At 37.3% G+C, this 24,619-nt stretch overlaps 1 protein-coding gene across 1 annotated transcript in view; it reads right to left on the bottom strand.

Annotated features, from left to right (window-relative positions):
• LOC139729853 (neurofibromin-like) overlaps positions 1-24,408 on the bottom strand; it is an 89,545-nt gene extending 65,137 nt beyond the window's left edge. Inside the window, exons 1-4 of the mRNA XM_071640777.1 lie at positions 24,295-24,408; positions 9,004-9,147; positions 7,544-7,627; positions 2,847-3,034 (exon numbers count right to left, since the gene is read on the bottom strand). Of these exons, the coding sequence (XP_071496878.1) occupies positions 2,847-3,034; positions 7,544-7,627; positions 9,004-9,147; positions 24,295-24,354 (476 nt within the window). The 5' untranslated portion in view covers positions 24,355-24,408. The remainder of the gene's footprint in view (positions 1-2,846; positions 3,035-7,543; positions 7,628-9,003; positions 9,148-24,294) is intronic.
• Positions 24,409-24,619: the final 211 nt, after the last annotated feature.

Here is a 24,619-nt window from a genome sequence, read left to right as displayed (position 1 = left end):
ACAACTGACATTGCGGTTGCACTTTGGTCAAAATGTTGCCGCATCCACATTTTTTCGAGTCACGCAGCGTAACAATGACAGATACAGCAAACCAACAAAAGCTCAAGTCTACTCATGAGTCATGTTTCTATTGCGCAACACCAGCTAGAACTAAACACACTACACATACACTAGTCATATGACGGGCCTTTTGTTTGTGTCCGTGTGTAATTATAAATGGATGCCGGCACGTACTATCACGGCTGAATCTGAGCTTTAGCAAATTGCTATTAAAAACTCACACGCTGGGAGCTATGATTTTAACTTTTGAGGTTAAAGTGAGGCAAAACAATTGCGCTAACAATTTGAAGACTTCCCTCTTCTTGTTTTTACATCGATTACAAAAGTCTGTGCAAAGTACAAAGTCCAGCAATAACACTGAACATTGCCCATCTGCAGTACATGTATGCGTGAAACACTGGCAAATAACAGTACACTCATCCTAAATAGTTTCAGTTCCATTTCACATCTGAAAATGAAATGCATATACTCCCCCCAAACCCACACAAAAAAAAAAGGAGAAGAAGAAAAGAAAAGTATGTTTGTATGTTTGGGCCCTATAAAGAATGGATTCCAGATGTTGAGCTCGTTAATGACTGTTCATCGAGTGAGCCGCAAAGTTTCGGTTGCGCTCTGAAAAAAAAAAAAAAAAAAAAAATCAAAACTTCCATGGGTCATAGCTTCCTTCCTGAGTGGATAACTGCATACTTCCTACTTCTGTCAATTTCCACTTCTCAAGAGCCTGTTCCACCATTTAAAAAAAAAAAGCAACCTGATGCGCCCAACCCTGTGCTACAGATGTCTTCGATCAAGATGATGAAGGAGGGAAGAGAGAAATATATAAAAGAATATACATATATTTGATGGCAGGATGCTTGAAAATGAGGCAAACACTGGTTATCAATCTTATCTCAAAGTGGATTTCCCCTGATGATGAGAGCGTCAATGAAATCAGTATAAATTGTTCCCCTTCTCCAACTCTCCTCTCCCCACCCCCCTCCCCACACACAAAGCAAGAGAGGGATAGAAAGATAAGAGAGAAATATTGCATGTAACAATGACATCTGATATAAATGCATCCTTGCTCTATACCAAATTGTAACCCATTCGTTCATTTTCTATGTACTATCATCATATTTTCCTTCCCTAGAATTCACCCAAGCATGATTAGTCTTTCATTCTTTAAAGGGATGGTACAGTATTGGTGGAGATGAGAATTGGGCTTTTAACTTTTTGCGAGATACCAAGAAAACACTTGTGATATAGTACAGAGCATACCATTTTAAGAGGAATTCAAAGTTTACGTGAAAAAAAATCGGGTTTGGAATGACTGAAACATCCAAAAACAAAGTAAAACAAAGCAATCGTAATAAAGTGTGGGTCCCACTCTTTATTAGAATTGCCCTTTTTTGGATATCTCAGCCATTTCAAAACCAATTTTCATCAAATAAACGTTGAATTCCTCATAGAATTACATGCTCTTTCATATTTTATATTACAAGAGGTTTCTCATTATCTCACCAAAAAATGTTAGAAACCTGAAATTAGGTCTCAACCAAAACTATACGATCCCTTTAATACTTGATCTGTGTATGATACTGAATATAATGAGATGTTGCTCCTGCATTATAAATCAAAATACTGCACAAACAGTGAATTTACAGGCAAGGATCTGGACTGAAGTTACAGGCCATGACTACTGGCTTTCACTTTAATACCCAATGTCTTTTAATATCAGTCAAACATTGATGGGAATTTAGAGATTGTCAACATTATCTCAGGTGCATCCCTGAGTTCAAATGTTTATTGGACAATGTGCACAACGCACAAAATACATTTGTATCCTTGAAAGAAGACAAAAGTACGAGCTGTACAAGTAGGGAAAAACTCATCACCTTCTTAAATACAATTTACTTCAATTTGACCAAGGAGATTCTCATCTGATATTTATACCAATTAAAAAAAAAAGAAGCAAAACACTACGTTTCCAGACTTTTTGACTGTTGTATATTGCATGTATTTGTATTTGAACAAACAAAAAGAAAAACAAATCAAGGGAAAAACAAAACAACTTTTAAGTGTGTGTGTGTGTAGAAATCAAAGGATAGCACAGTAACATCAGGACTTTAAGTAATTTGTTTTTAAAGTAATTAGTCTTTAAGTAATTTGCCATGGACACCAAAACCAATCTGTCAGTGATTCATTGGACTTTGATTGGTCATCAAAACCACAATGAGTGTCATTATAAGACGAATGAATGCTTGGAGTATGAATAGATTGCTATTATAATCTCTCCTTCACTTTCTATAGAAGTACTGAAAACACCTGGATGTGACACAGACACAGGTGTACGGCAGGGGCAATAAACTTGGCTCAAAATTACTGGCGGCTGTGTGGTGCCAACTCGTACCATATGTTTGGCAAGTAAAAATATGACATAGTGATATCTTATTAAAAGCTAGTTGCTACTATCTACAACACGACCACATTCACTATACAATTAAATTGGCTACTGTAGAGGTGGATATTTTTGCCTTCATACATGTAGGTGTTATTTTTCATGCTTGGCTGGGTAAAACAAATTTGATGTGTGTTTTTTTTTTCAACGTAATCAAAACATTAGATAGTCTTACATATCGCCAGCAAAAAATATACACATATGATTTTATTTTTGTGCCAGTTTCTGGTCCCAGGAAATGTACGAAAATTCTTCCTACACAAAAATGTCAACTTTTACAGTGTATTTTTATGTCATCGCAGTCATTGAAATAGCCAGCCCCCCTACTGTATTACAGGTACAGTCGTACCTGGCGGATATTCGGCTGAAGACGGCGTTGAAGTTGTTGAGGCTGAGGGCGAAGAGCACGCGGGAGGCGGACGTCCGCAGCTGATGGGTCAGGGGGTTCTCCGAGATGACGTTGAGGAGCTGGCAAATCTCGGGGAGGAGGGACTTGACGAGCATGGTCTCGTCTGACCGAGATGTGTCTTTGGGTTGCTGGAAACAAAGATGGGGGTAAAATAGGGGTGATGTTGGTTATTCTGAAAGTTTTTTTTTATTCTGACACGTACATATTCTGTATACCTGCAAGATGTTCATTAGTCCAATAACGTAATACATTTTCGGGCTTGTTAATCTGAACAATTGATGCATTTTTCCATAGGTTCATTAGTTCGCAAATGAAATACGGTTCATTATTCCGAAGGTTGATTAATCTGAAACGAAATGGGGTTTTGTTATTCCAAAGGTTCATTTATTTGATAAAAAGACTGAATAAGGTTTGTTAATCTGGAAATGAAAAAAGGGTGGATACTGACAAACCTTCGGAATTATGATCGTTTTGGGGTTAATGAACCCTCAGAACAATGAACCTTAAACGAACAAACCTTCAAAATAACAAACGTTTGGAATAACAAAACTTTGGGAATAATAACCCTTCTGAATAAAGAACCCTCGGAATAATGAATTGTAACCAGGGGAAAATAGGGCAACAGTGTATGAGATCAGCAAATTGTACTCTATTCTTAATATAGCAAGGTATGTTGAGTATCTGTTGCATTAGAAAAACGTACATACAAGTAGGAAAGAAAATGACAATTAGTTGTTTATTATTCAAATGAAAATCAGGAATTTCTATGGATATGGGGCAGCAGAGAGTACAAACTGTACTGATCCAGCTTTATGTCCATTTTTCTACATAAAAATATGTAATTATGTGTGTATATTATGTATCATGGATGTATGTGTGTGTTTGTACATATGATACAGGACAGGCTTTAAAAATATTGTATTCTGCAGCTAAGAGGAGAAAGATAATGGGCAGAAAATGATTGTTGTTGTTTTTTTTTAACTGCTAAGTGCTATGAAGACAATGTGCTCATAGCAATTAAAAAACATCTACAGATACACAAGGTTACAGATAAAGCATTTGGTGAAAACAGCTAATATGCCTCGTGACATGCAGACCCAACAATAGACACTTCTCTCTCTGTAAAAAAGAAAGAAAATAAAAAAACTATTTAAAGAGCCAGAATGAGGATATTTTGGTTGCCCCATCACAACACCGGATATCCTCAGCAGGGAAGGTTTGGACGTAAAATGCCTGTTATCGAATCCGTATAATGAAGTATTGTCTCAGGACTAGACAAACACATGGACTTTTCTATAATGTGTAGTTCCCAGTTACCGTGTCAATGTAGCGCAGTATCAATAATGTGCGACGTAAACTACTTGACATGTATTCTTTGTGGCACCCTACATGTGATAGTGTTCAGAAATTTGCATTGTCCATACTTCTCTTTTTTGGGGAGGGGGGGGATATTTGAACAGCATGTATGTACACTTCAGGATTCATACACAATGTAGGAAACATTCCATCACATAAGGTACTGTAAAAGAGGATATTTTTGCATGAGTATTTTTTTTGCGCCCGGCTGGGCAAGATGAGTTTTGCATGTTTTTAATTCCGCAAAATCAAGACATCGACTACTGAAACATATGGCAAGCAAAAATATTTGTGTGATTTTATTTTCGTGCTAGTTTTTACTCTGTAGTTGCGTGAAATGCGCAAAAATTTGAACACTGTGAAAATTTGAACCACTTTTACAGTACAGTGTAGTTCAGCAAAACCCACAATACTTTGAATACCATACTTCAAAACAATCTTTCTGTTTAAAAGCAAAAGATCTGTGAATACTCCCCATGCCCACTTGAAAAGCATTGCAATTTTGTTTGTATAGAATTTTAAAAAAAAAATTAGATAAATAAATAAACATTACAACCATTTGGACCTTATATGCATTCCTAACTGGAACTTGATTATAAAGTAGACAAGTTAGTGTACCTTTTGACAGATCTGATGCTACATACGTTTTATGGTATATTTAAAGGAAAAGAAAAAAAGAAATCTGTCAATACTACAAAACTTACTGATATTACCAGTACGCAGTACAGTTAATGAAAAAATAATTTTGCTTTTCCTACAATTGACAGTTCTTTTATAATTCTATATTCTGTATTCATCTACTTTAATGGAAATGTTGAGTATGGGGGGAGGGTTAATCTGTTGCGGATGAGTCGCGAGTATACTCGGGCAAGTGTCTATGGAAATGCATGTTGTAGCAAAATCAGCCCCTCCTCAATGGGTTAAAGCTCACATAAATTTTCTCTGCACACATTTGAATAATCCTGAAATCATTGACGTTTTTTCTTTGGATAGTACACAAAAATGCACAATTACTGCTTGATACTAAAGTACATATTTCCTAGAATATTCCATGCTTGAAGAAAAAAAACAACAATGACGAACAGATATTGTTCATTTCAATTCTTGGAGCCTTTACAGCAGAGTCTATAAACTGCACATGACATCTCGGGACTGACATGGGGAAAACCAAACGAGGTATTAAAACTTTCATGCCGCTGAGAGGACAGTGAGGAGATGAGATATTTGCGTGTTGACCTACATCTTGGTTAGTCCCTGGAAGGACACTTGGGTCGTAACATTGAAACGAGCTTCCTCTCTATGAATGTGTGCTAGTACTGGGCTATACAAATCATATCATACAGTATGTCCAAAAAAAAAATTACGACGGGGCCCTCCGCAATGATATCTTTAAAAATATTGCATCAATCTAAATAGAAATTTAGGGTACATGAAACTGTAACTCATTGCCCACATCTTACAAAAAACCCCATTCGATTTGCTTCAGTGGTCAAAGAGAAATACGGAATTTTGTAGAGGATGTCGGGAATCTCTTACGTCCAAATTCTGTCTACCATTCACACACAAGAGCATTGAATTGCTAAAATTGGAAGAATCAGACCCATGACATGCTTTACAACAATCCATATTTCTCTGTGACCGCTTAACCAAATTGAATGGGATTTTCTGCAAAATAGAGCTAAAATGTTACATTTTACGACCCTGAAGTACATGTAGCATTTAAAAGAATTAATCATATTGGGTGTTATCAATGCGAAAATCTCATTGTAATTTTTTGGGGACATACTGCAGTAAGTCGCCCCAAAAATTACAATTAGATTTTCGAATTGATAACACCCAATATGATCGACCTGTCTACAGTAAGTGCTACTTCAGGGTCTTGAAATATAACATCTTAGCTCTATTTTGCGGAAAATCCCATTCAATTTGGTTAAGCAGGCACAGAGAAATGTGGATTGTTGTAAAGCATGTCATGAGTCTGATTCTTCCAATTTTAGCAATTCAATGCTCTTGTATGTGAATAATAGACAGAATTTGGACAGAAGAGATTCCCCACATCCTCTACAAAATTCCTCATTTCTCTTTGACCACTGAAGCAAATCGAATGGGGTTTTCTGTAAGATGTGGGCAATGAGTTATAGTTTCATACCCTGAATTTGTATTTAGATTGATTCCCTATTTTTAAAGATAACATTGCAGAAGGCCCCGTTGTAATTTTTTTTGGGACATACTGTAATGCAGCACTCTACACTATGCATCATGCATTGTATGTAAAATGCCATCAGATGTAATGTATGAGGCCATGAACTATTTATTCTACATGTACGATGATTTCCATACAACGCAAAAAAAAATTTTGAAAGGTTTCTTGTTTTGTTTGGGAATGCCACGTCACCATGTTCATTGATCTAGAAGTTAACCAATTCTTGAGTGATATACATAAAAGCTGCACTGTACACGCCTAATATTTCGCGAGGTTTCTATTTTCGCGAATTTTGTGAGTCGGGTGCTATTCGCAATGTTAAAGGCATGAATGTGATGAGCATGCAAACATTTCTCCATTCAGTTCTGCGCTCCACTATCATGAATTTAATGAACCACTCGCGAAATTGTCAGGAAGTCACGATTCGCGAAAAATTAGACTCGCTAAATATATCATGTTTACAGTATACTGTAAAAGTGGAAATTTTCGCGCATTTCGCGCAACTAGAAACTAGCGCAAAAATAAAAGCATGCGAATATTTTTGCTTGCCATATGTTCCTGTGCGTGATGTCTTGATTCCGCGAAATTAAAAACACGCGAAACTCTTCTGACCCGGCCTAGCGCGAAAAATTAGTCGCGCGAAAATATCCATTTTTACAGTATTGCAAATCTTCCAACCCTTTCATTCACAAATAAAGTTGTATGCTGTCATACTAACTAATCAACCATCGTGTAGTAATGTACATTTTTCATTGTGTCACAATCTTGTGAACACACACAGTATATTGTAGCATCTTTGGAATGAATTCAGAGGGTCTTCAATATCTTTTACTGCACTTGTTCTTTTTGATTTGAATAATACCCACATCTTGCCAACACCTTGGCCTTCCAACACTACAAACGAGTGTTACCACAGTCTGAGCGGATGTGTAGGGGTACATGTATGCCAATATATGAAAATCACATGATTCTACTTATCATTAGTTTTTTTTTTCCCGCTGGCATTGGCACTGTTGTGGTTATCGCTGACTATTCGGGCATGTTGTCTACCAAGCTAGGGTGGGGAAAGAAATCTTACCAGTGACAGGCATCTCTCCAGCGTGTCAAGAATGATTAGCTGGGACCGAAATAGCACCTTCTCCTGGTCTGGACTTACGGCCTTCTGTCCACAATAAAAGAAAAAAAGATTGGGCCAATGACAGATTGAGAGAGGGATTTTAATGCGGGCCACATCACTATTAGCAGATTATGTCGACAATGAGAATAAAATAGTAACAGCAATAAATAATAATGATAATAATAACAACAATAATAATAATAACAATAATTACAATAATGATAACAAGAACAACAACAATAACAGTGGCCACAGTGTGTACTGTAGTGCACATGTCATTTTGATGCTCATGGCACCATACAGGCTGTAGTTTACAGAAAAATGCACTACCTATGTACTGTACCACCATAAAAACCTAGCAAAATTGTATCTACATTCAATTTCCTGATTTTCATCATTTTGAAATGATCTAGACAATGATACATAATTTGATCAACTTAATATTCTCAAAAACCTGCTAAAGAAACGAACAGGAAGTTCACCATCGCATGAACACAGCTCTGAAAATATCAGCTGTGAAGTTCAAACAGGAGCCTTGGCATTTTTAGCATCATGGGTAAATTCAATTCACTGTTGTACAAGTAATAGTGCTTCATAATAGTGAACAATGAAACAATCCTACTAAAGATACTACATGTACATGTTCTTCACTTATCACTGCTGCTGCACAAAGATGTATAGATTTCTGTACATACTTGTACAGTGTACATGTGTACAATGTGTGTGCAAAGAATACTGTAAATCTTACAAATGCATGCAAAAAATATACAATGCATCACCGCAACATTGGATGTTATACATTACAGGACATACATATACACACCTATACACAGACGCAAAGACACACTTGTAAACAAATGCCTGCACACACACTAAACCTCAAGAGCAACATCACAAAACGGGGATGTTTGACACTCAGAATCACACAATTCAGTTTTCACAAATTCACACACTGAAGTGAAGATAACATCTGCATGTACAATGTAATAAAAGGTACTAACAGACCAACACTATCACCAGAATCATCTATTTTTTTTTTCTTCCCAAAAATGTGCTACAGTGCATTGTCTTGGCAGATATTCCCAAAAAGAATACTGCAAACACCAAACTTGAAATGGAAAGAAAGACTGCTTGATCATTCCGAAGGCAAGCATGCAATCACGTTAAGGTAAGCCTTGGTAAATGATTAAATGGAAGAATTATTGCACGGTAAATAAATTGTCGCCTGCCCAGCAAAAGGGCCCTTAGGCTTAATGCACTCAAAAAGTAACAGAAAAAAATTGATGGTTACAACATATGAAAGAGCTTTCCAAGTCGAATAACATCATGAACCAAAATTCAACACTGGGGTCGAAATTTCATCCAAGGGCCCCTCTCCTGCCGGGGGCAGGCGACAAATGTACATCCATACGGCTACTTACAGTGGAAGCGAGGTTTTTGAGAATGTTGGCAAGACCACTGATGACCTGAGAGAAGAGATTCTTGCTGACCCGAATCAAGCACTCCTTGTTGCGCTCCAGATCCGCCCGGGTGTGGCTGATCTGCCCCACCAGTCTCACTGGTAGCTGGTGATGATGACAGAGAAGTTAAAAATCATTAAAGTTAAAACTCATACATTGTAAATGAAGGTTGCAGAGGGGAAATTTGAAGCAGTCTGATCACTTCACTCCATGACTCATCAACAAGAATGCCTGATAAAGTTGCTCAACAATGATTTCCTGATTTTGGTATAGACCTGTAAGTTACCCTTGGTAGATATCCTGGACTCTAAAAGCTTTCTGATGATGTATGATTTGTCCTCTACTTCATTCCAAAAACCTCAAACATGGATATACATTGTACAGTTTTGAGAAAAAAAGCTTTGAATTCTTTTTATGTAGTCAAGATTGGAAGAGATTTTTAAGCATCTAAACACAACCCATTCATTCAAAGCGTCATGGTAACATATATCTGTACACCGTAGCATCATGAAAAGGTGAAACATTTTGACAAAAGTGAATATTTTACAGCACACAAATTGCAGATTCTGAAATTTGGAAAGCATTCAATTTAGTAACTGCATGATTTCCAATTTACGATGACAGTTTGCTTACATTTTTTTGTTATTGCAGCCAGATCACCATGCTGTGCAGTTTTCTAGGCTTTTCATGTCTGACTTTATCAGGTAAATATCATAATGGCTTATATCAATGTACACGTGTCACTGTACAAAGTATTTGTTATCAATTTTGAGACTCAAGTATTCAAACAGGACCACACTCAAAATGCTTATGTGCAACATAAGTTAAACATACAATGTAAACTATGTGTTCGTTGCGCTGTATCCAACACCAGATTCAACAACAATGTTTGAACACTTCTGCTATCACTTTCACAGTAATCATTATCACAGTGATAATTATACACAATGTACAATGTAGTTTTGTCGTATTCATTGGCAATACTTACACTACTGTACAATGACATCATATTCACATGGGAACATTCATACAGTTGAGTACCGGGTACATTACATACAGTGTACAGTTGTAGTTACTGAGTGATGTACACTTTGTATGTGACACTGCTCCAATTCCACATGGAGGTTTGACATGCAATGCACCATCACTCAGTGTCACCATATTTCAATTCTTTTTTTAAATAACAATGACTCTGATAATAGAGCAAATTCAAAGAACAAATGGGATGGAAAAACAAACAAACAATTATTATTATCACAACTGCCCAGCACAATCCAGTCAGGTCTAGTTTTGCGATACTTCATGAGATGTTACAGCTTTCTTCCTTTTGCAAGACACTAAAAGCAAAACCGGAAGTCAAATGATTTTGTATGCAGTATGAAATATAATTCAATATTTATTTGTGCCATTAGCAGGTAAAAATGGGACGACATTCAACATACAATTTGAAAGAGCAAAGTAATAGATACAAATGATGGGCAAAATGAGATCAGCTTGCTCTAACCAATGGCCTCTCAAAGGCTAGAAAACTCGTAGTCAAATATAATACAGTTTTCGCTGTACTGATTACACACAAGCACAACTGACTAGTACTTCAAGTTCAATGACCCACAGCTTTTTTTCCCCTCTTCTTCCGCTTGGAACAGAAAGGTGACGGTTGTTGTGGGGGGGGGGGGGAATTCTTTGCATTCAGCTGCTGGGACAAGGCATTTCATTGATGTGGCTATTCGTGGGGCAGCGGGCGGGAGAACAGTTGCGGCATTATTGCGGGCAGGCTGTCCTGCCATTCACTGTCCCAAGGTTGGAGGAAGTGAATGCTTAGCCATGTTCACTGTCGTGAATCTCTCGCATCTGTCCGCCGCCGCTCAAGTTCAGAAACGGCGATGTTCCGGCTGGCTGGCTGGGTGGCGAGAGAGAGAGAGAGCACCGTGACTGGGAAAACTATTTCTGTGCTACTGGCTTGCCGAAGGCTGTGTAGATATAGCATCCCTCGTGCCTCTTTTTTGTTGTTGTTGTTGTTTTTTTTTTTCTTTCCATCCACATTCGGAAGGACCTTGCTTTATTTAGAACCATTGTGCAAACAGCAAAGTGACACACTTCTGAGCACTGTACAGCATAATTGTGGCACAATAGAGGAGGAGGTGTAATAATTGACCAAATGTGGTAATATACCCTGTCTTGGGCTGGTTGTTTTTATAGCATCTCTTATCATTCCTATTCAATACATGGATGACACTTAAAGCCATCTGATCTACAAATGTATGTCATGAATCCAATCTCATTTACTTGATATTGATTTGTTTTCCAATGCCAAAACTGGATGAGTTCCCTCCCTCCTAACCTATCACACACTCTCAAAAGAAATAGGGCAGTTCATAGTTTCACTATTTAAAGCACATGAGCGGAAAAGGGTTATTTGTACTGCAAACAGGTATGTTGGTTGTAAATTCACTGATATACAGCCGACTGCAAGTATACAATGACTTTTCATGTAATCCTTCTGCTTGTCAGCACATCCGTCTGACAGCAAGCCAAGTATTTGGCAATATTAATAGAGAAAGTTTGTCAATGTATACATTCTTGAATTTTTATGCAAAATAATGAAATTGATTTTGTTAATAGACAGCACAGGCCATTCTGGTCACCTCATCTAAGCAAGTTCATTCTTTGTTTGTGAACATGAATTTCACCAAGGAAGTGTTATATTGGCAAGCTTTGTGTAATTTATGCATTATGTTGCTTTGAAAACATGTGAAGTGCATGTATCAAACCAAATGAAAAAAAAAAATGGTCATTTATACAAAGTGTACATGCGCACAGGAGCTAGTGATAAACTGGCTTTATTATTGTGCTCCAATTTCAGAGAAGAAACAAAGAAAGAAAGAATAATATTATAAAGGAGTCAAACTTTTGAGTAGAAATGTTAGTTAAATCTAATTGTGGTCAACACACCGTCTTTTCCTGTCCTGACACAATATCTATATCAACAGTAATTTATGAAACACGTGAGAAGTGAATAGCCCATACAGTACTTGCCAACCCTGAAGATTAGATCAACAAGATAAAGTGAGAGTAAAATTTGCAAATACAGTACATGAATAATTTCTCATGCTTTACAGTAATGTATACACGTACACCTTAAACATATCAATCACACAGTTCGGAACATATGTACAATGTACAGTTAGAAGCTTCTTATTTCCTGCAAAATGGGGATGTCCTACAGTTGTACCAACCTTGTATTACCCCTTGATGAAAAAAAAAAAATCAGATTATTTCTTGATAAATCTTCAGAATACATGCATACATTTCATACAATATGTGACCCGCTACAACAAAAAGGTCCTAAAGTCGCGCACGGTCGAAGCCGTGAAAATCGAGTTTGAAGTCAGAGCATTAAAATTGGTCAAAACTTACGATTTTCTGATTTTGATATATTATTGGAGTCTAACATGTTTTCTATCATCTGTCGAAATTTTGAAGCAAAATGATCAAAGGAAAGACCAAAAAATAGCGTTTTTCTGAGCCATGTTTTTTGGCGTTTCAACGAAGCAGAAACTGGTTCGAAAATTTGGATTGAGCACCACAGATAGGTTCCACCCCTAAACAGCGACCAGAATGATCTCATTGGTCAGTTTGCTGCTTGCTGCTATTAAACCGAAGCGTGAAGCTCGCACACTGCCCAGTCGACTGGTGCATGCGGGCGGGGTGCGCTATGTTCAGCCGCTTCTCACATCCTGGTCACTGATTGGTTGGTGAGGAGACCGCCGACGCTGATGTGCTTGAATGAACTCTTCGGGGGTTGCTAGGGCTTACCTTCTATTGTCCAGAGGTGAAAACTGACTTGCGTGTCCCTTGATCGCGATTGCGTCGAAAGGAAGACTTTTAGGGCGCTTTTTTCGAAACAGTGATTTTCCAGACGTCTCGACATGCTCTCTTTTAAACATCGATATCTCCGCAGCCGATTATTTTTATAAAATGTGTTATATATATCAATTTAAAGCAGAAAGATTAGGGGATTATATCATGCAATTTCCAAATAATCGACCTCGCCCGACTTTAGGATCATTTTGTTGTAGCGGGTCACATATTTATAGTAGCACTGGAACTGCTTCACTTGTACAAGAAAGTGACTAAATGTAGGCCTACGTATTTTATGTATAATGAAAAATGTGATGCCTTTCAAATACACACATGTACAACAGTAGCTAATATACTATTGTGTAAGATATGCATACTTTTCATCTGCACTTTACCATAGTAAATACATATCGCACATAAAGAACACAGGAATGTGGTGTACCTGTACTTGTACATGAAATCATCTTCTTCACAGTTTGAAATTGTAGATACATGGTACATAACCAAGAACAAGGGCAGAGCAGGTTCTTAACCCATTGAGGACGGACCGATTTCGCTACAACACGCATTTCCCATAGACACCTGCCCGAGTATACTCCAGGACGCGTCCTCAACGGGTTAAAGGGGAATTCCAGCCAAGTTAAAATTTAGTCTGACGAGAAAGAGTGAAATATTATAAGTACAACAGTAAAAATTTGATCAAAATTGGACAAAATTAAAGGGAAGTTATGAAATTAACAAGTTTCCCTAATTTTTGCAAAACAGTTCTCTATTAAACAGTTCATACAAACATGCATATATACTGTATTTAAAATGAGCTGATGACGTCACGTAACAATTTTTCATTGATCATGTACACACAAAAACAAAAAAAAATCCAATTTTTCAGCTATAGAGCTGATGTTCATACACTCGTACAACACATGTACATCATACTACTCTCGGCTAAACAACATCAAAATGATGATCACTCAGATATCAGATTTGAAACTGGGGCAGAAATGCATTTGAACAAAAAAAGAGGAAATTTTGAGAATCTGACAGTGTGTACAAACTATGGCATTGGCAAGTTGTAAAGGGATGACATCATCAACTCACTCCTTTTCACACCATGTAGGCCCTATTCATATTGACTGTTTGAGAAGTGTTTTATAAAAATTGGCAAAACTTCATAATTTCATTAATTCCTCAATTTTTATTGAATTATTATCAAATTTTTCACCACTGTTCCAGTACAATTTTCTTCTTTCTTATCAGACTAAGTTTTAACAGGACCGGAATTCCCCTTTAAATTTCACCCGGTGACAGAAGAAAGAAGAAGAGGCATAATAAACTTATTTTGCAGTCCAGTGGATGTACAAAGGTTCCCAGGCTTATAACACCCCAAAGACGGATGTACAGGGAAACTGCCTGTGCAGGTATGCAAATAAACAGATAGCTGCTCGCCTCCGCCACGCAGCTGACTCTCCTTGTGGGCAACACCACCGGTGTCGGGGGAACGCGGGGACGGCGAGAGCGGAAGCAGGTCGAGAACAACAACATGCGACATTTGGCCCGGTGTTTACACAAATGCTAACGACTGCCAATTGACAGACTTTAATGGAACATGGAGGGATGGTGGATGGGGGGGGGGGGGGGGGGGGAGAGCTGGAGGAGAAACTTACAAGAGGAGAAAAAATGGCTGAGAGAAGAAGTGAGAAATTCACAGCTCTCCCCCCCCCCCAAAAAAAAAAGAACAAAAATAATAGGGCAAGTCCAAGATAAGGTCCCCTCAGAAGGCAAAATTTCATCTTTGCTCAATATTGACATGTTTAGTATCATTTTGAAGCTTAAGAGTTGAAGTTTTGATTTTTGTGGAGGAAAAAATGATATTATGTAAATTTATGCAAATTTCAAGGGCTTCATTTGCATAAATGTGAAATACAGCGTTACGCATGGGACATTTATAAAAATTCATATTTATTCAAAGGAAGGCAAATGATATTTGATTAATATGTGGACATAAGAAGTTCATCAAGTAGTTTAACTTGGTATGAAAATTTAGGGATTATGCAAATGATTATGCAAATTAGCTCGTGTCCTATCATGAGATGTCCCATACGTAACAAATTGAGGTCATTTTTTTAGGTTTTCTCTGAAATTTCCAAGGTTATTTGAATGCCTTTTTGGAAAGTTCTAATTTATTGTTTAGAAAAGTTAAATACCATAGAAAGAAGGAAAAATAGTAAAAGAAATATTTTTTATTAGGGAATTAAATAATGTTACGTATGGGACAAATGCGTTACGTATGGGACATCCTCATACATATTGCACGTGAATGCATGTAGCTAGCTGGGAGGGTCTCTCAGTACACAAATGGTCAATCATCCTGAAGAAAGCATCCCAACTTTGCAGCTACTTTTGAGTTATAGACACTTGAAACAATACGTGTACTTGACTGAACAATGGGGGAGGGGGAGATGGCAAAATACACAATGAAAATCAGCATTAAAGGGATGGTATAGTTTTTGTAGAAATAGGGATTCAGTTTTCAACATTTTACAAGATGATTGGAAACCAATTACAATTGTATATGAATTATCAAAGAGCATACAAATCTCAGAGTAGAGGAATTTAAAGTTTATTTGATGGAGATCCAATTTGAAATGGCTGAGATATCACAAAACAAACAAATACCAAGTCAAATGAAGTGGTCCTATCATAACAAATGTGACCCACCTTTTGTTAGGACACCACGTTTCTGGATATCTCAGCCATTTCAAAACAGATTTTTGTCATGTTAACTTTGAATTCCTCTTAGAATTGTATGCTATTTAAATATTTCATAAAATAAGTGTCAATTATCTTGTAAAAGTTGAAATCAGAATTCCCATCTGAACCAGAACTATACAGTCCCTTTAAGTAGAGACCTCTGATTTAAAGGGTACTGAAACCAAATGTTATACACAACCAGATTGAAAAATTGCTAGTATATTGGGTAATGTTCACCACTCAATGTAGAGCTCTAGCTACGTACGTTGTAGCTCCATTGTATAACACACGTATGTGATGATAATGAAGATGTTACTTCAAATTAGTGTTTTTTGTATCATTTTTTTTAATTGCAAGTGATAAACAAATTGTCCTTAATCAGTTTTCAGTAGTAGCCACGACAAAAATCATGGGTATACATACTCATACTGAGATATGACTCGAATCAATGACCTGATTGCTAGACAGACATCATCTACACGATTACTGGGGTTCCACACAGCAGGTATTGCATCTTTATTATAAAATTAATATTTCTTGTGTCAAGTTGTTTTTTATTGAAACTGAATGGCAAACTGTCCTTCATCAAAGGAAGTAAACACTTAACTATTCAATTTTTAGTAGTAACTATCCTGATAAAAATAAAGGGCATACATACTCAGGTTGGTCATAAAAATATAGAATATGATTAAAGATTATGATTGTAAATATTTGGGGAATATTGTTCCCTTGACAATCTGGATCAGTATTTGAGTAATTTCAACTGATTCTACCTCAATAATTATGCAAAAATTTGTTTATTGGTATTTTGCAAAATCATTTTGCAAAATACCCATAAACATGGTTCTCCACACACTAAACGAATGGGGGACAAAGGGCATGCCTACTCAGGTTGGTCATAAAAATATGAAAATATGATTGAATATGATTATGATGGTAAATATTTGGGAAATATTGTTTCCTTGACAATCTGGATCAGTATTTGAGTAGTTTCAACTGATTTTACTTCAATGATTATGCAAAATACCCATAAACATGGTTCTCCCCACACTAAACGAATGGGGGACAAAGTGTCCCATACGTACAATTGTCCCATACGTAACACGTCATGTCTGTCTTTAATTAGAACCTGTAATTAGAGCTTTTTGCCTCATGACATGAAACTTACCTCTCATGATCTTGAGTGTTGTGGCTTTCATCACAGTGAGTTACAAGTTGTAGAATAAAATACTTTTAGAGAGTTTTGAGGTTGAAAAAAATGTTCAAAAAACCAAAATTTTTCTGGTCCCATACGTAACGGCACATATTTTCTCTTCTAGAATATAATTGTGAAGGTCATATTTCTCAATTTTTTACATGATTATACTTCTCCTAGATATCAATCACCATGAAAAAGTTCAATTTGATCAAAGGCCATTAACACTATTTTCCAGGTCATAAAAGTCTCTGAATGTCCCATACGTAAGGCGCGCGTTATCTTGGACTTGCCCAATACCTACAATCGTATCACAGATGCAAGTGTGGGAGATGGAAGAAGTCTCAATACAACAAGGTCCATAATCATGATGTGATATACTACTGTAAGTACGTAAAGACAATAGCGTGAAAAGGCAATGACAAATAAGATGTCCAACTATTACTAGTATGCCATACCTTTCAGTCTGGTTTTATGTCATAAAACAAATCAAACCAACAACAACGTACGTATTGTACAATAACAACATACGTATTGCCTGCTGAAGCAGGAATGCCGTGTTTATAATCTACAATGAAGGAAATCGCGAAACTCCGTTCTTTTAAAAGTTAAGATATGCATAATTTCTTGTTGTGTCACAGCATTTCTTACTCAGAAATGTAGAGTGCATACAGTACACGGACAAGGAAAGTATTAGGGTGCGTTTATCAACTCTTTTTCTCGGCAGAAACAGGTTTTCCAAACGGCTTTCAAGGAATTTTTACGAGTTGATAAACGCAAAGCTGTTTTGATTATGGGGTCCAGAAAGCCTTTTCGAAAGCCGGAAATTTGTGCTTTCAGAAAAAGGTTTCCGGAACAGGTTTCCAGAAACCTGTTTCTAGAAGCCCTCTGAAGCAAGATAAACTCAAAGCTCTTTTGAAACGGCTTTGTACTGCGGTTACAGTATATATATGACCCCTTCTCTAAAGTCAAATTGCGCAATGCAGCTGCTAAGTGACAAGGCCAGTTTTCGTGTTTGCGATGAATTGATAAACGCAACTATTTTGGAAGCCGTTTCTAAAGGGCTTTGGAAACGGCTTTTGAAAGCCATTTCAAACAGGGGAAAGACAATAAACGCAGCCTAAGAGAGATAGCGATGAAGAAAGAAAGAGACAAGGAGATACACTGAAAGAATGAAAGCAAGAAGACACTAAAAGCATACGTCTTTTGGAAGCAGTATTAAAAGATAAAAGTGAATGAGAGAGGAGGGGAGGATGGAGTGGGACCAATTTTCATTTTTTTAACACCAATATTAATATGTTTGCCAGGCTTTATGAAATACCAGGGCTTCGTTTCATAAAAAGCTCTATGCCCTGACAATCACCATAGTAACAGTCAGTGACCAGAGCTTCTCAGCCAATCGAAACCAAGGATTTCATTGAAATTGTCAGAGACTGTCAACTTTCATGAAACAGTGCTCAGGTTACAATCCTTACTGCCAGTTTAAGTGCTTTCTGTTAAATACAAATTACATATCTCTGCAATATGTGCTGCAAATCTACCTGCACAACAAGCCAGTTTACTGGTACATTCAACTTTATTGATATTTCCTCTCAAATTGCAAAACTTGAGTTTCGAAAATCAATTGATACAGTATTTTTCTTTTCCTGCAACATAGTAATGCAGCATTCAATTCACCCATTAAGTACCATAGACAGGAATTCACTTTGACCCCGTTTACAGTGCAGGGCTGGGCTGAGCCGCGGCCGAGCCGCGGCTGAGCCCAGCCTCAATTGCGGGGCCGAGCCCCACAATTTTGTCCGTTTACACTGCCGGGCTGAGCCGCGCTTTTGATTCAAACCTTTCAATATTTTGTCGAAGTGGCGCTCTGCTTGTAAACAAACGCAATTTGGTATAGTCTGGTTTTCAGACCCTTTGCCAACTGAATTCCGTGGCGACGAAGTCGCCGTTCGGGCAAAGGCCTTTGCCGAAGGAAAAATCCTTTGCAGGACAAAACCACCTTAAACTATACTAGTTTTCAACGTTGAGGGGGTTAATATCCTGAATAGCGAAATAGTACGGGCAGAGGGTTTGGAAACCAGACTGAAATTGGCCGTGCATTTGGCCCAGTTTGCATTTACACTGAGAAAAGGCCGGGCTCGGCCGCGGCCGAGACCACCTCCAGAGCATGGCCAAATGCGCGGCCAATTTTGGCCCCGCATTTGGCCTTTTGCGCGTTTACACTGAAATGAAGGCAGGCTTGGCCGCGGCCGAGCCTCACACTGTAAATGGGATCTATGTTGCTGCTAGGTAGGGCAAGCCTCTGCAGGCTTTATGGTTGTTAAGGGCAACTTCTGTGAAGAAAGCATGCATAAAATGTGAATACATTGCAGATTCAGTCTATTCAAAGTTAAACATGTGCTAATCTTACAAATTCATTTTAAACAAGAGATCCCCCCAACAACAACAGCAAAAAAAAAAAAACCCAAACACATAAAATGGATCACAATTCTTGGTAGAGGATAATGGAAAGGATGGGGCCAGTAACCTTTCAATACAGGGCAATCACTATCTGGATTCACTTGCCAGATCAGGAGTGACACAGAAAAAAAAAAAAGAAAATCTAAAATTACAGTACCTGAAGTTACTTTGAAATTTAGAAGAAAAAAAAAACCTGCTGTTGTTGTTGCTGCTGTTTTCATCCTACAAAGTAGTTGTAGTCTCAGAGGGCGAACTGTGATTTTACAAATCACTGCAGTTCTTCAGTATCGGTAGGAGGAATATATTCTCATCTCAAAGAAATTGTAAAAGGTTGAGGTACTGTAATATGTTGGATCGTTACTCAATAGACAAACTATAAAAAGAGTGCAATAATATGAAAAGATTGAACAATATATCAAGGGCACAAAGAATTTCGGGAGAAACAGTAAGGAAAAAGAAGCGGAAGAGAGAGAGAGAGAAAGAGAGGGAGAGAGAGGAGGAAAATAGGAAGAGATGATATTAACTTTCTCTTATCGAATGAAATGAATGTTTCTAATTTTAACATGGCCTAGGCTTAACTTTTTTTTTTACGAATAGAAAACCATGCCCACACAGCAATATTATGCATTCACTGGATGCATACCCTCACCAAATATTATGGCATACCCATGCCACTCACGCACACAGTACAAACTTGTATACATTGTAGTTTGAGTGAAAGTGGTTCATGCTTTACAATTGTACAATGTATTGTATATATGCCATATATTTTGGAAGTCTAATTTTTTGTGAACCATGACTTCATGACAATTTCGTGAGAGTTAAATTTGCATTTGTGGTGCGCAGCAATGTATGCATGCAAGTCATATTCATGTGAAGGTCAGAGTTAATAAATTTGCATTTTTTAAAATTTGGGAATAGTATTGGACTTGCAATTTTATTTATTCACAAAAATGAAAACCTCTCAAAATATACAGAGTATACAGTAGGTTGGGGGATATTAATACTATCATGAACATTTACAAGAACTTGCCCATTAGTAACAGCATTTTTTCTAACTGTTGATATTGCAAAAATGTAATAAATTCATTGTAATTGTATGATGACAATAAGCCAGTTCGTAATTAGCCCATGCACACATTTGTACAAATATGACCTTTCTTTTTTCAAAGTCGATCAGGCACTTCTTTTCAGAGTGACATACAAAAATGTAATGCATAAGTTGGCCCGCCAATAGACTGTGCAATTCATATCTTGAATGAGGAATAAACTTTACACAGACCAAGTGACCACAATGGTCTTTAAATAAACACTTGGGAAAGCATTTTGTTTTACATCAATTGAATGCAAACAAAGTTTATCTATCAAATATCTCGGATGTCGATGGGAAACATCGCCAAATAGAGTAAATGAGCACTTTGTTGCTGTCAGGTGGATGTACTAGCAAGCATCATGTGTAAGGAATGCATGACTAACCATGCCCTATATTTCAGTGACTTTAAAAACCAACATGCCTATTGCAAATGACCTTTTTTTCTGCTCATGTGGAACTTCGAACTGGCTTTGACACTGAGTTCATCAATGACATGACCTACACGGAGTTGTACTCATTCTGCCTTCACAGAGCACCGCCGTGCATTCTGTGATTTAATTTCTTCCTTTCTACAAGTATGAGAGTCCATGCATCCCTGTTTAATACATAGTATGTAATTCACACTGAACTGATTAACTTGGGGGGAAAAAAATCTTTTTGTGGCACAACAAAACAGAAGATACAATGTATCAAAACCAACTTGGAAAGCCATACTGAAGACATTTACATGACAGTGTGTAAAGGATTGGAAGGTTGAGCTTGCAGGTCTTCTAATTCATTTCATTTATTTATTTTTTTGTGATGCCTCATTATTCAAACTAGTATTTATGTACTCCTGCAGATTTTCAAAATCCATTTTACTTTGTGGTTTCAACCAAATTGTGGACTTTTAAATGGGTAAGAGCTTTACAAAACCTCTCAGCATTCTTAACTTCACTGCAAACTCAAACAAACATCTCATAGAGGGTTGTAGTAAATCACAGTAATAATTTCTGCACATTCCAGAAAGAAAGTTCATGGTGACAACAAAAATCATGTAGCACAAATTTCAGTTTGATATACAGTACAGAGCTACAACTTGTACAATGTATAGCAATGTAGCACACTTGCACTGGTCAAACTGTCCAGGACCAGTAAAAATCACTGTTGGGCCAGTAACTTTTTCAGGAATGGACCATTAAAAATAATGGAAAAACTGGCTACCTACTGGTCTGACAAACAGGTCAGACCAGCAGATATAAAATGGATTTAGTGTGATAGTAGACATTAAATTTCTACAACACCCATGGATTTTAAAATGCATTGTCCATTATTGAATTGCAGTCACCTGCACTGTATACTTTAAGTAGATGGAGAAAATATTATGAATACAGGAAAATGCTTTAAAAAAGAAAACAAAAATTGTGGATGTCATTTCATATGGATGCAATAAAGTGCATTATATCTTCTGATAAATCTTTGTAACGGGAATTTGCTTTTTTCAGTCTTGAACATTCATATTTTGTTTCGTTTTTTAGTCTCTTGAAAGTCAAGACAAGCACCAGAATAATACAGAAACATATAGGCAATTATCCTCACTCCACATCTGACAGTTACACAGCACCATAGTATGAGACAGATTACAATTGTTGTAGAGCTTTGTTTCAAGCTCTATGATTTTTGTGTTGGTGTCATACCTGGGGCATATGGTTCATAAACTGTAGAAATTGTGGTGTTTTTGATATGGCAATATGTATATGAACTTTGAACTGTTTTAAAAGGTAATCTGTCCAATTGATGGCTACCACTGATTGCAGATTTACCATTAATTGTAAAGTTACCAGTATCATATTCTCATGCAATGGGGCCCATCTGACAATTACACAGCACCTTAGACAAGTTTAATTACCATTGTTGTAGAGCTTTGTTTCAAGCTCTATGATTTTTGTGAAAGAAAATAAATTCTCAAGATGTATCAATTTGTACACAGAGTGAGTACTACCATTATGAACTCTTAGAATATTTCACGGAGAGAAAAATGTATACAGATCAACATCATCGATGTTCCCTTTAATATGGCATAGACAGTTCTATAGGGTAACATTTTAATAAAATACCATACTTGTACACAACTGTAGTGGATGCCTGAAAATCAGACCACTCCCATCACAAATTTCTGAATTTGGCACACAAACACACATTACAGGTATGTGATGAATAGATATAAGCAAAGTGAATATGGATTCAAATCATGTGATAGAATTACAAATTTTTTTCACACTTGAATTTCTGCATCCTCAGGCATGTCACATTGTGAACAAATATACTGTACAGTACACTTTTTGCATCCCTGACAGGAATGTTGTTACATGTAAAAAGATGAAAGAAAAGAATATGGATCTAAGAAATGCAAATTTAGCGTTCAGACCAATGAATTGCAAGCTGTAGTGTCACATCATACTATTATGACAGTCAGCATCCCATGTTTCATATACTTCAAAATTGTCTTTACTTTAGAAAACTTTATGATTTATCCTAGATACTATATTTCACATATAGTGTATAATATTTTGCAAAGTGGGACATCTCGCAGGTGGTTGAATTCACAACAAAGAAACAGAGTGATGGAAAGAGAAATAAGAATTATCCCTTTTCAGGTGATAAGTTAGTGAATTCCCAGGTTGGATACGATGTACAACACATTTGTGTTATGCAAGGTAATACTTTTACAAGTTGTTAAAAACCCAGGAAAATAGGTCCACTCAGCTCACTGAAATAATAAACACCGCAAAATTATTCCACATATGTACAGTAGGCTATATTACTTTGCCAAATCAGATATCGCCATGCAACAAACAAGGAAACAAACAATGTCACACTGAAAGCCCACGTGGTTATCAACTGCAAATTGATATCCACATACTAGTACATACAGATGACGATTATTTGTGAAAGTCTGTACTTAACTACAAGCTTCGACATGAACTGCTTAAGTTATATTCTCAATCTTTTTGTCACTCATCAACTCAACTGCCGCAGTGAGAGGATCATTGGCATGCATGCTCACTTAATCTAGGGACTCTCTCGGTCTAAATTTCATGAGCTACAGCTACTAAAACTAGTAAAAGTTCTAATTCTATGCTGGAAGTAAACAAAAATCATATGACATAGCATGCATGTCTACGTAAAGATAAATTGACCGTGATGCATATGGATGGGAGTACTACAAGTACACAACAATTTTGTGCCAAATGCCTTATATTATAAGCCCTACAATACGACATGTAAATACGAGGAAGTTTTAGTTATTCTGATGAGCTAGAGATAGTAATATAAAATTTATGCACACAACCCACACAAGTCATGCACATGTTTGTACTGTCTGTAGCATTAGCAAGCCGCTTGCATTGAATGTATGGGCTTTTGCAGTACACTGCCAGTAATGTATGGTAGACAGCTCTACTGTTGTTTCTTGGCTTGGTGCAGCACCCAGTCCTAGCTGTATTATTGAGTTAATTTAAAATCTCATTCTTCTCATCAAGATAGCAGTACAAAGGTATTACACTTGTCTTGAACTACTCTTTCAGCAGGTAATTCTTGAGCAATTCCGTTCACATAGGCCAATGGAAACCAATCATTCCACCCAACCTGTTTTACTCAGACTGGCTTCTTCGCAGCGGTCTCGCTACGGCACCAGCACACACACGTTGACGTTTACTGTGTGGCTTCGATTCGGCCTCCGTTTGTACGCGAACGAATGACGAGACGTCCCATTCATTACTACAGTAATGATCTCTACACATTAATCGTATGGACATGTCCCCGTTCACCAACTAAAGAAACTGGAAAATGACGACCACTTCCCAAAATAATGACATCATATGAACAATAAGAGTGATATATCACTACATACCTGCTCCTCGAATCTCCCAATAAGCAGTGCCACCCAATCTATAGGCCTCTGGGCGGCCATTCTGAGGGGAAAATAATGAAAACTTTCTACATGGGCTTGCCGACTGCAGCAGCGGCGATTTCATTCAGAAATTTATTTATTTATGACAGCGCCCTCTACGCTTAACTTTTATTATCATAGAGGTGGGGTTTACGATGGTGGAGTTGGGCGGGGATCGCTTGAATCTCTCCCCTTCCGCTCAAGCAGGCTCATATTACATACTGCTTTTCTTTCTTTCCTTCTTTCCTTTTTCCTGTTCCCTCTCCACCCCATCTCCTGTCTGTTC

Source organism: Diadema antillarum, unplaced genomic scaffold (genome assembly GCF_040938485.1).
Source record: "Diadema antillarum isolate AM-2024a unplaced genomic scaffold, OU_Dant_1.0 seq00000266_RagTag, whole genome shotgun sequence".
NCBI classification, from domain to species: Eukaryota; Metazoa; Echinodermata; class Echinoidea; order Diadematoida; family Diadematidae; genus Diadema; species Diadema antillarum.
The sequence above is the reverse complement of the archived record's forward strand: the minus strand, read 5'-3'. Positions and strand labels throughout refer to the sequence as shown.